Source organism: Equus quagga, chromosome 12 (assembly GCF_021613505.1).
Source record: "Equus quagga isolate Etosha38 chromosome 12, UCLA_HA_Equagga_1.0, whole genome shotgun sequence".
NCBI lineage: Eukaryota > Metazoa > Chordata > Mammalia > Perissodactyla > Equidae > Equus > Equus quagga.
In genome coordinates this window covers 64,486,860-64,499,868 of record NC_060278.1, presented here as the reverse complement: position 1 = coordinate 64,499,868, position 13,009 = coordinate 64,486,860, and the positions used below count along the sequence as shown (strand labels likewise).

Sequence of the window (13,009 nt, the reverse complement as noted above, 5' to 3'; positions counted from 1 at the left end):
TTCCTAACAGCCTTTTTATAATTGGAAGAAAAGCACATTTAATGTGACAAAAGAAATGAGACCCTGCATAAGAAGGAAACACGGAAAATGGATACTGCTCCAGAATTTCACTAAACATGACAAAAACAGACTTGCAGAGATTGGATGTGTGGATGCAGAATTCCTTTAACTCATTTCAATGTGCTATCAAAGAATGAAATTTAAATAGAATGAAAATGGTTTGGTAGCAAAAGTTAAACAGGAAAATATTCTTTTCCACCATGGCTTCAAAGCCATGATGAACATACTAATGGAGGATACTGAGAAATTTGCTCAATTCTAAATATAAGGTGGCAAAAGATGGGAAAACAAAAAACTGCTTAATGGAAAGAAAAAATCTTCCATTTATCTTATGCCAAGAATATTGCAAACTCTCATTGCTGTTTTCATATTTGAAACTGTACTTAACTGACTTTACACCTATTTATGGATCAGATTATTTTCAAAAGAAAACATTCAAATATCAAATTGAAATAGTATGTGATAATCTCTCTCAAATTTGCCTCACAGCTAAATTAAGCATGCCTAATGGAACTGTTTACTTGTAAAGGTTTGTGGGATATATAAAACATGACCTTTGGAAAATACATTTAGGTATACTGGAATAATGTTCAAATAAACATTCAGCATTTACACAATAAAAAGGACAAGAAATTTCTGTAACTTAAAACTTCAAACAATGTACTATATCCCAAAGCACAACTTACTGCTTCAGTGTAAGCTTCACTGTTCTGTTCTTCATGAGCTTCTAGAAGTTTCTGATAGCATAAATATGGAAAAATGAGTTTGGTGGACTAAAAAGTTCCATTTATAAGTAGATATTTTAAATACAGAAATAGCCTTAGTATCACATTAACTGCTGTTGCCAAATACTTTACAAAATTGGGAAAATATTCAAATACAAGTGAATAATTACTCTAAGTCAGGGATCCAGTTTTTATGCCAACAATTTCTGAATTTCTTATTTCAGAATAAAATGCTTAAGTCCCTAACTCCAGTGGCATTTGAGACCTATTACACAAGAGCAACAAAGTACCAGGGCTTTTCAGCAGACTTCGCTTTATATCCAATTCCACCTGACAGCAAAGGTTTTTCCTTCAAGGTGTACTATTACTTACTTTCAACAATTTACATTCTCTTGAATCAGTAAATGCTGGAAACATTTCCTCATATTTCTCAAGAGCAAGCTGAGAGAAAAAAAGCCACTTGTTAATGTCTGACTCACTGAACCAGAAAAGAAAGCTTTGAACATTCTACTAACTTCAGTAAAGTTCATCTACATCCTGTTTAAGCATATAAAAAGTATGCTGTTAAACTCAACATCAAAATTAACAGAAAATTTACTTTGAATTTTTAATTTCAGTTAAGAATTTTTAGAAGAATTTTTCTGAAATAAGTTGCTGTAGAGAAGAGAACGTGAACCAAATCTAATTCCTGAAAAGTCACAGACCAGGTGTCTGTTTTCATCCATTAAATGGAGAAGCTCTTCCTTAACATTGTCCAGACTCCAAACACATCACAGATAGACCACTGCTCGAGGCCGGAGGGGAAAGCACCTTTTCTCTCAGAGGTTTCAAGCCTGCCCTTCTGACTCCAGAAACTGACAACACCAAGGCTGCCCAAGTCTCTGAGCTTTCACTTTTTCCCAATCCTCATTCCAATTCCCTTTGAGTTTAAAAAAAGGATGTTAGTCTACTTTTATTGTCTCCCCCATAGCCCCTTAATTTCTTTAAAGCAAAACTACTGAAGGAAATGTGGCTACCAGGGAACTTTAAGAGACCAGCTTCGGCAGCTATTACAAGATTACAGGCGAGACACGTATCATGGTATTATTATTATTATCATCATTATTATTATTAACGTACCCAGTTTAGTCTTGCTACTAATGAACACAACCCAAACGAAGTGATCACAAGAATGACAGTTCCCGGCGGCCTGTCCTCATGTGTGAGTGTATCAGAAAACGAGTGCTGAAGGGCTCTTTACCTTGGCATTCAGCTCATCCACTATGAAGTGGCAGAGGGCTGCTTTAAAGAAGTAATCCTTCGCACTGTACTTCAACAAAGGATTATCCATAGTGTTGGCCCCAACCTAGGCACAGAAAGCAGAGCTAGATTTAAAAGATTTACCTCCTTATCTCAGGCAAAGTGATTCTTATCTATTGCCCTTTAGAAAATACTTCCGCTTCTTAGGTTAGTTTAACATGAAATACATTCCTTTAACCCAATATCATATACTAGAAAATTTTACAAGAAACAATACATAATACTTAAAGTGCTGATCTGTTAAAAATGCCTCAGAAGACCTCCACTTCGAGGAAGGTGGAATAGACATCCTTTCCTCTATTCCTCCTGCTAAGTACAACTAAAAGCCCCATCATTTGATATAAAACAAACATAAGAAGACTGAAAGGTGGAGACAAGAGAGCAGAAGGACTAGGGACCTTGAGACACAGGGGAAAACATGGCAGTGAGTTCCCTAGGTTTTCTTTTTCTTTCATATATCCTTGACTTGGAACAGAAAACCCAGCAACCTATAAATGCCATTGGGTGTAGCAAAAAACAAAAAGGAGAATAGATAAAAGTCTGCTCTCTCTAGTCAAAGGACTAAGAAAGGGGCAGCCTAGAAAGACAGAAAATGTTTAGATAATCAATGTTCTACTCCAGCCAAACACTACTGGAAAACTTCCCCACTCACATGAGCAAAGACTGAATAGGGAACCAATACATCCACCTTTTTAAGACTGCAAGGAGGAGCCCAACATTCCTGTCGAGGTGGCTTCAGAGAAGGCCAAGTAGGGAGCCAAGCCTTCATCCCCATCAGCCAGTAACAACTCTACCCTCCACCCCTGCAGCTGAGGCAATGGAGACCAACCACAGGGGGAGAACGGATTCCACCTTTACTCAGGGGGAATGAGGCACCCCTCATCTCCCAGTGGGCATGCTTTCAGAAGAGGCCCAGTGGAGGGTTAAGACTTTCACCATCACCTGGCTGTAACAAGGAGGACACCAGCATGGCCTTGGTGGAAAGCAAGCAGGGGCTGGGATGGCCGCCTTTGCCCAGAATTAACAAGGGTCTCCCCTAGATGTCAGTGGAGGTTGAGTGGGGAGCCTGAACTTTGAAATCCACCTAGCAGTAATGAGGTGACACACCCCTTCCCTAGTCAGAGCAGTGTCAAAGAAAACTAGCTGACAGAGTTGGTGTAAGTAAGATCTAGTCTCATAACATAATATGAAAACATCCAGTTTTCAATCAAAACTCACACACCATACCAAAAGAAGAAAAGATCTCAAGCTGAAAGAAAAAAAGACAACCAACAGATTACTGCTCTGAGATGACAGAAATATCTAACAAAGATTTTAAAGGAGCTCTCATAAAAATGCTTCAAAGAGCAATTACAAAAACTCTTGAAACTAAAGAAAAAACAGATAGCATCAACAAAGAGAAAGAAATTCCCCACAAAATATCCCCAAAAATATAAAGAAGAAACAAATGAAAATTTCAGAACTTTTTATACAAAAACCCACATAAAAAGTGGATGGGCTGAACAGCAGAATGGATGGGACAGAGAAAAAAATCAGTGAACTGATGATAGAACATTAGAAATTACTCAGTCTGAAAGACAAATACCACACGATTTCGCTCATATGTGGAAGATGAACACACGAACAAAGAGAACAGATTAGTGGCTATAAGAGGGGAAGGAGGCCGCGGGGGTAGTGGGCAAAAGTGGCAGGGCACACATATATGGTCACTGATAATAATAATGTACACCTGAAATTTCACAATGTTAGAAACAATTATGATCCCAATAAAATAATAATAATAAAAAAGAAATTAGTCTAAACAACAGAGAGGTAAGAAACAGAAAAAAAAAATGAACAGAGCGGCAGGGACCTACATGACCAAAAAATAAGGTCCAACATCCAGGCTGTCTGAGCCCTGGAAGAAGAGGAGAAAAAGAGGGGGGCTGTAAAAGTACCTGAAGAAATAACGGCTGAAAACTTCCCAAATTCAGCAAGAAACATACACCTAGAGATTCAAGAAGTTTAGTGAAACCCAAACAGGACAAAAGCAAAGGTATCCATGCCAAGCCACATAAACTTCTGAAAACTGAAGAAAAAAATTTTGAAAGCAACCAGAGGAAAACAACACCTTACTTACAGGGGAAAACAAAGTTGAATGAGAGGAGACTTCTCATCAGAAACCATGCAGGCCACAAGTGTAACATATTTCAAGCACTAAAAGAGAAGGACTATCAAGTCAGAACTGCACACCCAGGAAAATATGCTGCAGGAATGGAGGGGAAATCAAAACATTCCCAGATGATGTAAAACTGAGAGAATCTATCGCCAGTAGACCAACCCTAAAAGAACAGCAAAAGGATATTCTCTAAATAGAAAGGAAACAATAAAAGAAGGAATCTTGGAACATGAGGAACGAAGAAAGCACTCATGAAGCAAAACATGGGAGAATACAATGGGCATTTCTACTCCTCTTGAGTTTTCTAAATTATGTTTGATGGTGGAAGCAAAAATTATTACCACTGACTGACACAGTTCTAAGAGTATGAAGAGGAAATATTTAAGACAATTATATATTGAATGGTGAGAGTAAAAGGTCAGAAAGTAAGATAAGATTTCTATATTTCACTGGAGCTGTTAAAATGATGACACCATTAGCCTGTGATAAGTTAGGTAAATGTAATATCTAAAGCAATCACTAAAAAACTATTCAAAGAGATATACTCAAAAACACTATAGATAAGTAACTTACTGGAAGGCAGGAAAAGAAAACAGAGAAATGAAAACTAAAGCATTCTCCAAGATAGATCACATATTAGGTCAAAAAGAAGTCTCAATAAATTTAAGAAGACTGAAATAATACCAAGCATCTTTTTTGATCACTATAGTATGAAACTAGAAATAACCTACAGGAAGAAAATTGGAAAAGCCGCAAATATTTGGAGATTAAACAAAATCTCCTGAACAATGACTGGCTCAAAGAAGAGATCAAAGGAGAAGTAAAAAAAATACCTGGAGACAAATGCAAATGAAAATATGACAAGCCAAAATTTGTGGGATACAGCAAAAGCAGTTCTAAGAGGGAAGTTTATGGCAAAAGGCACCTACTGCAACAAACAAGAAAAATTTCAAATAAACAATCTAACAGTGCACCTAAAGGAACTGGAAAAAAGAAGAACAAATAAAGCCCCAAATCAGCAGAAGGAAAAAAATCAGAGCGGGAATAAATGAAAGAGACTAACAGAAAAAATAAATGCAACCAAGAACTAGTTCTTTGAAAAGATAAACAAAATCGACAAACTTTAGCTAGACTCACCAAGAAAAAGAGAGAAAGTTCAAATAATCTCAGAAATGAAAGAGGACAAATTACAAGAGACACCTCAGAAATACAAAAGATTATAAGACACTACTACAAAAAGCTATAGGCCAACAAATTGGATAATCCAGAAGAAAAGGATAAATTCTTAGACTCATACAACCTTCCAAAACTGAATCAAGAAGAAATAGAGAATCTGAATAGACCAATTACCAGTAAGGAGATTGAAACAGTAATCAAAAACCTCCCAAAAAATAAAAGTCCAGGACCAGACGGCTTCCCTGGTGAATTCTACCAAACATTCAAAGACAACTTAATACCTATTCTTCTCAAACTCTTCCAAAAAACTCAAGAGGAAGGGAAGCTTCCTAACTCATTTTACAAAGCCAACATTACCCTGATACTAAGACTAGACAAGGACAACACATAAAAAGAAAATTATAGGCCAATATCACTGATGAACATTGATGCAAAAACCCTCAACGAAATACTAGAAAATCAAATACAACAATACATTAAAAAGATCATGTACAATGATCAAGTGGGATTTATTCCAGGGATGCAGGGATGGTTCAACATCCACAAATCAATCAATGTGATACACCACATTAACAAAATGAAGAATAAAAATCACATGATCATCTCAATAGATGCAGAGAAAGCATTTGACAAGATACACCATCCATTTATGATAAAAACTCTCAATAAAATGGGTATAGAAGAAAAGTACCAAAACCTAATAAAGGCCATATATGACAAAGCTAAAGTTAGTATCATACTAAACAGAAAAGAACTGAAACCTATCCCTCTAAGAAAAGGAACCAGACCAGGATGCCCACTGTCACCACTCTTATTTAACATAGTATTGGAAGTCCTAGCCAGAGCAATAAGGCAAGAAAAACAAATAAAAGGGATCCACACTGGAAAAGAAGAAGAGAAACTGTCACTATTTGCAGATGACATGACTCTTATATATAGAAAACTCTAAAGAATCCACAAAGAACTTTTAGAAATAATAAATGAATACAGTAAAGTTGCAGGATACAAAACAAACATACAAAAGTCAGTTGCACTTCTACACTCTAACAACGAAGTAGCAGAAAGAGAAATTAAGAACATAATCCCATTTACAACTGCAACAAAAAGAATAAAATACCTAGGAATAAATTTAACCAAAGAGGTGCAAGACCTGTAAACTGAAAACTATAAAGCACTGTTGAAAGAAATTGAAGAAGACAAATAAATGGAAAGATATTCTGTGCTCTTGGATTGGAAAAATAAACATAGTTAAAATGTCCATACTTCCTAAAGCAATCTACAGATTCAATGCAATCCCTATCAAAGTGCCAATAACATTTTTCACAGAAATAGAACAAAGAATCCTAAAATTTATATGGAACAATGAAAGACCCCAAATAGCCAAAGGATTCCTGAGGAAAAAGAACAAAGCTGGAGGTATCACACTCCCTGATTTCAAAATATACTACAAAGCCATAGTAACCAAAACAACATGGTACTGGCACAAAAACAGACACACAGATCAATGGAGCAGAATCAAGAGCCCAGAAATAAACCCATACATCTATGGATTGCTAATTTTCAGCAAGGAAGCCAAGAATGTACAATGGAGAAAGGAAAGTCTCTTCAATAAATGGTGTTGGGAAAACTGGATAGCAACACGCAAAAGAATGAAAGGAGACTATTATCTTACATCATACACAAAAATTAACTCAGAATGGATTACAGACTTGAATGTAAGACCTGAAACCATAAAACTTCTAGAAGAAAACATAGGTGGTACTCTCTTCTACATCAGTCTTAGCAGCATATTTTCAAGGACCATGTCTGACCAGGCAAGGAAAACAAAAGAAAAAATAAACAAATGGGACTATATCAAACTAAAAAGCTTCTGCACAGCAAAGGAAACCATCAACAAAAAGAAAAGACAACCTAACAAATGGGAGAAGATATTGCAAACCATCTATCGGATAAGGGGTTAATATCCAAAATATACAAAGAACTCATATGTCTCAACAACAAAAAAACTAACAACCCAATTAAAAAATGGGCAAAAGATCTGAAAAGACATTTTTCCAAGGAAGATACACAGATGGCCAACACGCACATGAAAAGATGTTCAACATCACTCATTATTAGGGAAATGCAAACCAAAACTACAATGAGATAAGTGTTGGAGAGGATGTGGAGAAAAGGGAACTCTCATACTCTGATGGTGGGAGAGCAAACTGGTATACCCACTGTGGAAAACAGTATGGCGATTCCTCAAAAAATTAAAATAGAACTACCATATGATCCATTTATTCCACTGCTGGGTATTTACCCAAAGAACATGGAAACATAAGTGTGTAAAGATACATGCACTCCCATGTTCACTGCAGCATTATTCACAATAGCCAACACCTGGAAGCAACCTAGGTGCCTATTGAGGGACGAATGGATAAAGGAGATGTGGTATATATACACAATGGAATACCACTCAGCCATAAAAAAAATGAAATCTTGCCATTTGCGACAAACTTGAGGGTATCATGCTAAGTGAAATAAGTCAGAGGGAGAAAGTCAAATACTGTATGATCTCACTCATAAATAGAAGATAAAAACAACAACAAACACACACATAGAGACAGAGATTGGATTGGTGGTTACCAGAGAAGAAGGGAGGTGGGAGGAGGGCAAAGAGGTGATTGGGCATATATGTATTGGTGATGGATGGTAATTAGTCTTTGGGTGGTGAACATGAGGTAATCTACACAGAAATCAAAATATAATGATGCACACCTGAAATTTATATAATGTCATAAACCAATGTTACCTTAATAAAAAAAGTAGATAAGAAAAGCAAAAATAAAGCATATTCTGTATTAATAAAAACAAAAAAACAAGGACCACACATGATCATTCATTGTCACGCTCCTGAAGTCTCTTAATTAAAGCTGTCCCTCTCCCTTTTCTCTATGTGATGATCTTGTTGGCCCTACAACTATAAAAAGACAGATAAGAAACACATTTCTATTTCCCATATTGTTCCAAAATGTCTTTGAGAGAGTCTAATAGCACACACTCTTCTTCCACAGAAAGACATGTGGATGTGACTTGGAGTCCAAAGGAACCAGCTTAGGTCTTGCTCAGATATTAAAATCCAGCCCTCGATATGTTGTCCCCACAGCAGCCCCTCTACTCTAAAATTTGAGGAGTCACCTGCTTTTCACCCAAGGGTGCTGAGTAGCTCTACCCAGGTAAAGTGATCTCTGGGTCAGATGGCATCACACCACCAAAAAAAAAAAAAAAGAGAGAGAAATGAAATATAGAGCAGAAACAGAAATAAAAAATAAATGGTAGACTTAAGCCCTAATATATCAATAATTACATAAATGTGAATGGTCTAAATACATAAATTAAAAGACAGAGATTGGCAAAGTGGATTAAAAAGTATGACCTAACTATATGCTGTCCATAAGAAACTCATTTCAATTGTAATGATGTAGCAGGTAGAAAAACAATGGATACAAAAAGATGATATATCATATAAATAATAACCAAGAGTGCAGGATAGGCTATACTAATATCAGATAAAGCAGACTTCAGAGCAAAGAAAATTATCAATGACAGAGGGGAACATGATGTAATCATAAAAGGGTCAACCAATCAAGAAGACCTAGCAATCCTAAATATGTATGCAAATAACAGAGCTGCAAAATATGTAAAGCAAAGATTGATAGAAATGAAAGGATAGATAAATCCACAGTTACAGCTGGAGATTTCAACAACTCTACTCTCAACAATGGATGGAAATAGAAAATCATCAAGTATACAGGAGAATGCAACACCACCATAAATCAAGAGGATCTAATCAACATTTCTAGAACATGCCACCTCCAAAAGCAGAACCACAAAACATATGCAAAGACAGACAATATTCTGGGCCATAAAACAAACCTCAACACATTTATAAGAATTGAAATTACAGAGAATGTGTTTTCCAGCCATAACAGAATCAAAGTGGAAGTCAACAACAGAAAGATAACAGAAAAATCTCCAAACATTTGGAAATTAAAACACTTCTAAATAATCCATGGGCCTAGGAGGAAGTCTCAAGGGAAATCAATAAATGCAATGAAATGAATTAAAATAAAAATATAACAAAATTGTGAGACAGTCAAAGTAGTGCTGAGAGGAAAACTGAAAGCACTAAAAATGCATACCCACAAAGAGGAAAATTATTAAGCTAATAAACTCCCACTTCAACTTCCTAGGAAAAAAGCAAAATAAATCCAAAGAAAGTGGAAGGAAGGAATAAAGATAACAGTGGAAATCAGTGAATTAGAAAACAGAAAAACAATAGAGAAAAAGCATTGAATTCTATCAAATATTTAAAGAATTAACACCCAATCCTTGAAAACTCTTCCAAAAAATAGAAGAGATGAGGATACTTAGCAACTCATTCTATGAGGCTAGTATTACCTTGTTACCAAAACCAGACAAAGACAACACAAGAAAAGAAAATTAAAGATCAATAGCCCTTATGAATATAGATGCAAGATCCTCAACAAAATACTAGCAAATTAATTCCGACAACTTACAAAAAGGATTACATACTATGACTACGCAGTAAAGGATTAATTTTGTCCAAAGTGAGGTCTGGCCTTTGCCCATGGCTCCTAGGAAGGATTCTCTAAGTCCTTGGAATGTCCTGCCTGAAAGATTTTTTGCCTACCTGGGGGCCTTGGGCAATGTGGTTCAACTCAACCTACGGAAGGACAGGAAGGGGTGGACCACGCATAAGGTCAACCACGTGAGTGGTTAGCCATGTCTAAGTGACTAAGCCCAAATAAATCTCTGGATACCAGGTTCAGGTGAGCTTCCCCTGTTGACAATACTCTAAGCATCTTTTCACGCACTGTTGTTGGGAGAAGTAAGCGCCGTCCACATAATTCCTACTGGGTGAGAACAACAGGAAGGTGCATACTTGGAACTCTCCTTGATGTGCCCTATAGGCCTCTTCCTTTGGCTGATTTTAATTTGTTTCCTTTGCTATAATAAACCATAACTGTGAGTATAACAGCTTTCAACAAGTTCTATGAATCCTTCTAGAGAATTATGGAACCTAAAGGTATTCTTGGAGACCCTCAAACTTTGTAATAACCAAGTAGGATTTACCCAAGGAATGTCGTAAAGTTGGTTCAATATATGAAAAATCAATGAAATAGGCCACATTAATAGAATAAATGACAAAAATCACACGATCATCTTAATAGATGCAAAGAAAGCACTTGACAAAATCTAATACCTTTTGATGATAAAAATACTCAACAAACTAGGAAGAAAAGGGACCTTCCTCAAATTGTAGATAAAGGACATCTACAAAAGCCTCAATTAACGTCATACTTAATGGTGAAAGACTGAAAGCTTTCCTTCTAAGATGGGAACAAAACAAGGAGGTCTGCTCTTGCCACTTCTATTTAACACTGTACCAGAGGTTCTAGCCAGGGCAACTGACAAGAATGTGAAGTGAAACGTATCCGGATCGGAGAAGAAGAAATAAAACTACCTCTATTTACAGATGGCATGATTTTGTATACAGAAAATACTCAAGAGTCCACAAAAAACCCATCCGAGCTAATAAGTTCAGCAAGGTTGCAGTATATAAAACTAGCAATTGAAAACTAACAATCTGAAAAGGAAATTGAGAAAATAATTTCATTAACAACAGTGTCAAAAAGAATACAATACTCAGGAGTATATTTTAACCAAAGAAGTGCAAGACTTGCACATTAAAACTATAAAACATTGTTGAACAAAATTAAAGAAGATCTAAATAAATAGAAAGCCACCCTGTGTTCAGAGATGTTAAGATGGCGATACTTTCCAAAAATGGTTTACAGATTCAGTGCAATCCCCATCAGAATCCCAGCGGGCTTCTTGGAGGAGATTGACAAGCCGAACCTAAAATTCAAATGGAAATGCAAGGGACCCTGAATAACCAAAACAATCTCGAAAAAGAACAAAGTTGGAGTTGGAGGACTTACATGCCCTAATTTCAAAACTTACTACAAAGTCATAGTAATCAAAACAGTGTGATACTGTTACAGAATAGAACAGACAGACATACAGACCAATGGAATAGAATAGAGAGCCCAAAATAAACCCTTAAGTTTCAACGAGGGTGCCAAGACTAGTCAATAGTAAAAGAACAGTGTATTTAACAAATGGTGCTGGGAAAACTGGATATCCATAAGCAAAAGAATGAAGTTGGACCTTTACCTAATGTCATACAAAAATTTACTCAAAATGGATCAAAGACCTAAACAAGAGCTAAAACTATAAAACTCTTAGAACAAAACACAGGGGAAAAGCTTTATGACCTTGGGTTGGGCAATGATTTCTTGGATGTGACATGAAAAACACAGGCAACGAAAGAAAAAATAGACAAATTGGACTTCATTAAAATTTAAACTTTATGCATCAAAGAATATGAGTAAAAGACTAAAAAGGCAACCCACAGAATGGGAGAAAATATTTGCAAGTCACATATCTGACAAGAGATTAATATCTAGAATACATAAAGAACTTCTAAAACTGAACACCACAAAAGCAAACAACTCATTTCAAAAATGGGCAAAAGGAACTGAATGGACATTTCTCTAATGAAGATATACAAATGGCTAATAAGCACGTGAAAAGACTATCAACAGGGGCCGGCCCGGTGATGCAGCGGTTAAGTGCACACATTCCACTTCAGCGGCCCGGGGTTCGCCAGTTCGGATCCTGGGTATGGACATGGCACTGATTGGCACGCCATGCTGTGGTAGGTGTCCCACATATAAAATAGAGGAAGATGGGCACGGATGTTAGCTCAGGGCCAGCCTTCCTCAGCAAAAAGAGGAGGAATGACAGCAGTTAGCTCAGGGCTAATCTTCCTCAAAAAAAAAAAAAAAAGAAAAGAAAAGATTATCAACATCGCTAATCATTAGGGAAATGAAAATCAAAAACACAACGAGATACCACTTCACAATCAGTAGAGTGACTATTATAAAGAAAAAAAAGGGAAAATAAGTACTGGTGAGGATGTGAAGCAACTGGAACCCTTGTACATTGCTGGTGGGAATGTAAAATGGTGCAGCCACTGTGGAGAAGACATTGGCAGTTCCTCAAAAAGTTAAAAATGGACTTGCCATGTGACTCAGCAATCCCAGTCCTAGGTATGCAATCAAGAGAACTACAAACATACACCTCACCAAAAACCAAAAACCTAAACACAGATGTTCACAGCAGCATTACTTATAATAGCCCAAAAGTGAAAAACATCCAAAAGTGGATCAAGTGCTAAGAGGATAAACAAATGATGGGCATACCTTGCTTTACTGCACTTCACAGATACTGCATTTTTCACAAGACCTTTCACAAAGATTTTGACTTGCTGAAGGCTCAGATGAAGGTTAGCATTCTTTAGCAATACAGTTTTTTCATTAAGGTATGTGCATTGGTTTTTTAGACATAAAGCTATTGCACACTTAAGAGACTCCAGTCTAGCATAAACATAGCTTCTACATGCACGTGAATTAAAAAATTAATGTGATTTGCTCAATTGTGATATTTGTTTTATTGCAGT

At 36.5% G+C, this 13,009-nt stretch overlaps 1 protein-coding gene across 10 annotated transcripts in view; it reads right to left on the bottom strand.

Moving 5' to 3' along the window:
- NAPB (NSF attachment protein beta) overlaps positions 1-13,009 on the bottom strand; it is a 49,631-nt gene that overhangs the window by 8,023 nt on the left and 28,599 nt on the right. For all 10 annotated transcript variants that reach the window (XR_006891032.1, XR_006891031.1, XR_006891035.1 and 7 more), the window contains 3 exons: positions 2,026-2,130; positions 1,158-1,226; positions 747-797 (listed from right to left, as the gene is read on the bottom strand). Coding sequence is in view for 4 of the 10 variants with exons in the window: in XM_046678322.1 (XP_046534278.1) it covers positions 747-797; positions 1,158-1,226; positions 2,026-2,130 (225 nt within the window). In the remaining 6 variants the exon portion in view is untranslated. The remainder of the gene's footprint in view (positions 1-746; positions 798-1,157; positions 1,227-2,025; positions 2,131-13,009) is intronic.